The sequence below is a fragment of the Mandrillus leucophaeus genome, unplaced genomic scaffold, assembly GCF_000951045.1.
Source record: "Mandrillus leucophaeus isolate KB7577 unplaced genomic scaffold, Mleu.le_1.0 Scaffold50, whole genome shotgun sequence".
NCBI lineage: Eukaryota > Metazoa > Chordata > Mammalia > Primates > Cercopithecidae > Mandrillus > Mandrillus leucophaeus.
In genome coordinates, this window is record NW_012105365.1 from 4,218,814 (window position 1) to 4,220,845 (window position 2,032).

The 2,032-nt window shown below is 36.6% G+C and overlaps 1 protein-coding gene across 2 annotated transcripts in view; it reads left to right on the top strand.

The window, feature by feature from the left end:
• ABCB1 (ATP-binding cassette, sub-family B (MDR/TAP), member 1) overlaps positions 1-1,472 on the top strand; it is a 218,034-nt gene extending 216,562 nt beyond the window's left edge. For both annotated transcript variants that reach the window (XM_011996037.1, XM_011996038.1), the window contains exon 29: positions 362-1,472. In XM_011996037.1, the coding sequence (XP_011851427.1) occupies positions 362-568 (207 nt within the window). In that variant the 3' untranslated portion in view covers positions 569-1,472. The remainder of the gene's footprint in view (positions 1-361) is intronic.
• The last annotated feature ends 560 nt before the right edge of the window (positions 1,473-2,032 follow it).

A 2,032-nucleotide genomic window follows, 5' to 3' on the forward strand; every position in this document is an offset into this window, starting at 1 on the left:
GGAGTCTTGCACTCTCACCCAGGCCGGAGTGCAGTGACACATTGATGCCATCTCCGCTCACTGCAAGCTCCGCCTCCCGGGTTCTCGCCATTCTCCTGCCTCAGCCTCACGAGTAGCTGGGACTACAGGCACCTGCCACCACGCTCGGCTCATTTTTTTTATTTTTGGTAGAGATGGGGTTTCGTAGTGTTAGCCAGGATGGTCTTGATCTCCTGACCTTGTGATCCACCCGTCTTGGCCTCCCAAAGTGCTGAGATTACAGGCAAGAACCACCACACCCAGCCTATTGTGGAGCTTTTTATGGAAAAGGAATTAGGGAAAACAACTATTATGCGAATTAATCTATGTGATTATGGACTAGGTTGTCCAAGAAGCCCTGGACAAAGCCAGAGAAGGCCGTACCTGCATTGTGATTGCTCACCGCCTGTCCACCATCCAGAATGCAGACTTAATAGTGGTGTTTCAGAATGGCAGAGTCAAGGAGCACGGCACACATCAGCAGCTGCTGGCACAGAAAGGCATCTATTTTTCAATGGTCAGTGTCCAGGCTGGAGCAAAGCGCCAGTGAACTGTGACTGTATGAGATGTTAAATATTTTTAAATATTTGTGTTTAAATATGGCATTTATTCAAAGTTAAAAAGCAAGTACTTATAGAATTATGAAGAGTTATCTGTTTAACATTTCCTCAACCAAGTTCAGAGTCTTCAGACACTTCGTAATTAAAGGAAGAGAGCGAGAGACATCATCAAGTGGAGAGAAATAATGGTTTAAATTGCATTATAAATTTTATAACAGAGTTAAAGTAGATTTTTAAAGATAAAATATGTAATTTTGTTTGTATTTTCTCATTTGGACTTAACTGATTGCCTTGCTAAAAGATTATAGAAATAGCAAAAAGTATTGAAATGTTTGCATAAAGTGTCTATAATAAAACTTAAACTTTCACATGACTGGAGTCATCTTGTCCAAACTGCTTGTGAATATATCTTCTCTCAACTGGAATATTGCAGATAACTTCTGCTTTAAAAAAGTTTTCTTTAAATATACCTACTCATTTTTGTGCGAATGGTTAAGCAGTTTAAATAATTCCTGTTGTATATATCTATTCATATTGGGTCTTGCAGAACCATCTGGCTTCATTCTTCTTGAACTTGATCCTGCTGATTCTTGCATTTCCACATTAAGGTGGCTCTCAAACCCAAAACACAGATCAGTATAAGATTTTAGGAGGTGGGGTAAGGCACAGTTATGAAGTGTGTATTATTCAGATATACAGTAAATACTTTGCATTGCTTTTATAAAGGGTTCTTTAAGGATTTTTAAGATTTTTACGCTTCCAAAGTACATTTACTTTTTGTCTTGATAATGAATTACTTTTGCCAATAATTGGCCTCTTCCAAAAGTGATCCTTCTGACTTACAGATGTTTAAAATGTGCCATGAGTTTAACTACATCTTGATACAAACATGATGAAAAAAGAAGAAAATGTATCACAAAGATTGGTACTCTGGACGACAAAATTTTTAAAATTAGACAAAAAGCATTATTAACATTATAAACTATATTTATTATAAACAATTGCTATCTTAAAAAAAGAACTTCTAAAAAGAAAAAAAGAGAAGCCATCACCTCCAGGGAAAAAAAATGGGAAAGGATATAATCAGGTAATTCTCAAAGAAGAAATGATGTGCCATGCATTTCTCAAAGAAGAAAAATTAATTCAAGATGGATTAGAGATTTAAATGTTAGACCTAAAACCATAAAAACCCTGGAAGATAACCTAGGCAATACCATTCAGGACATAGGCATGGGCGAAGATTTCATATTTAAAACACCAAAAGCAATGACAACAAAAGCCAACGTTGACAAGTGGATCTAACTAAACTAAAGAGCTTCTGCACAGCAAAAGAAATCTACCATCTGAGTGAACAGGCAACCTATAGAATGGGAGAAAATTTTTGCAATCTACTCATCTGACAAAGGGCTAATATCCAGAACCTACAAAGAACTCAAACAAATTTACAAGAAAAA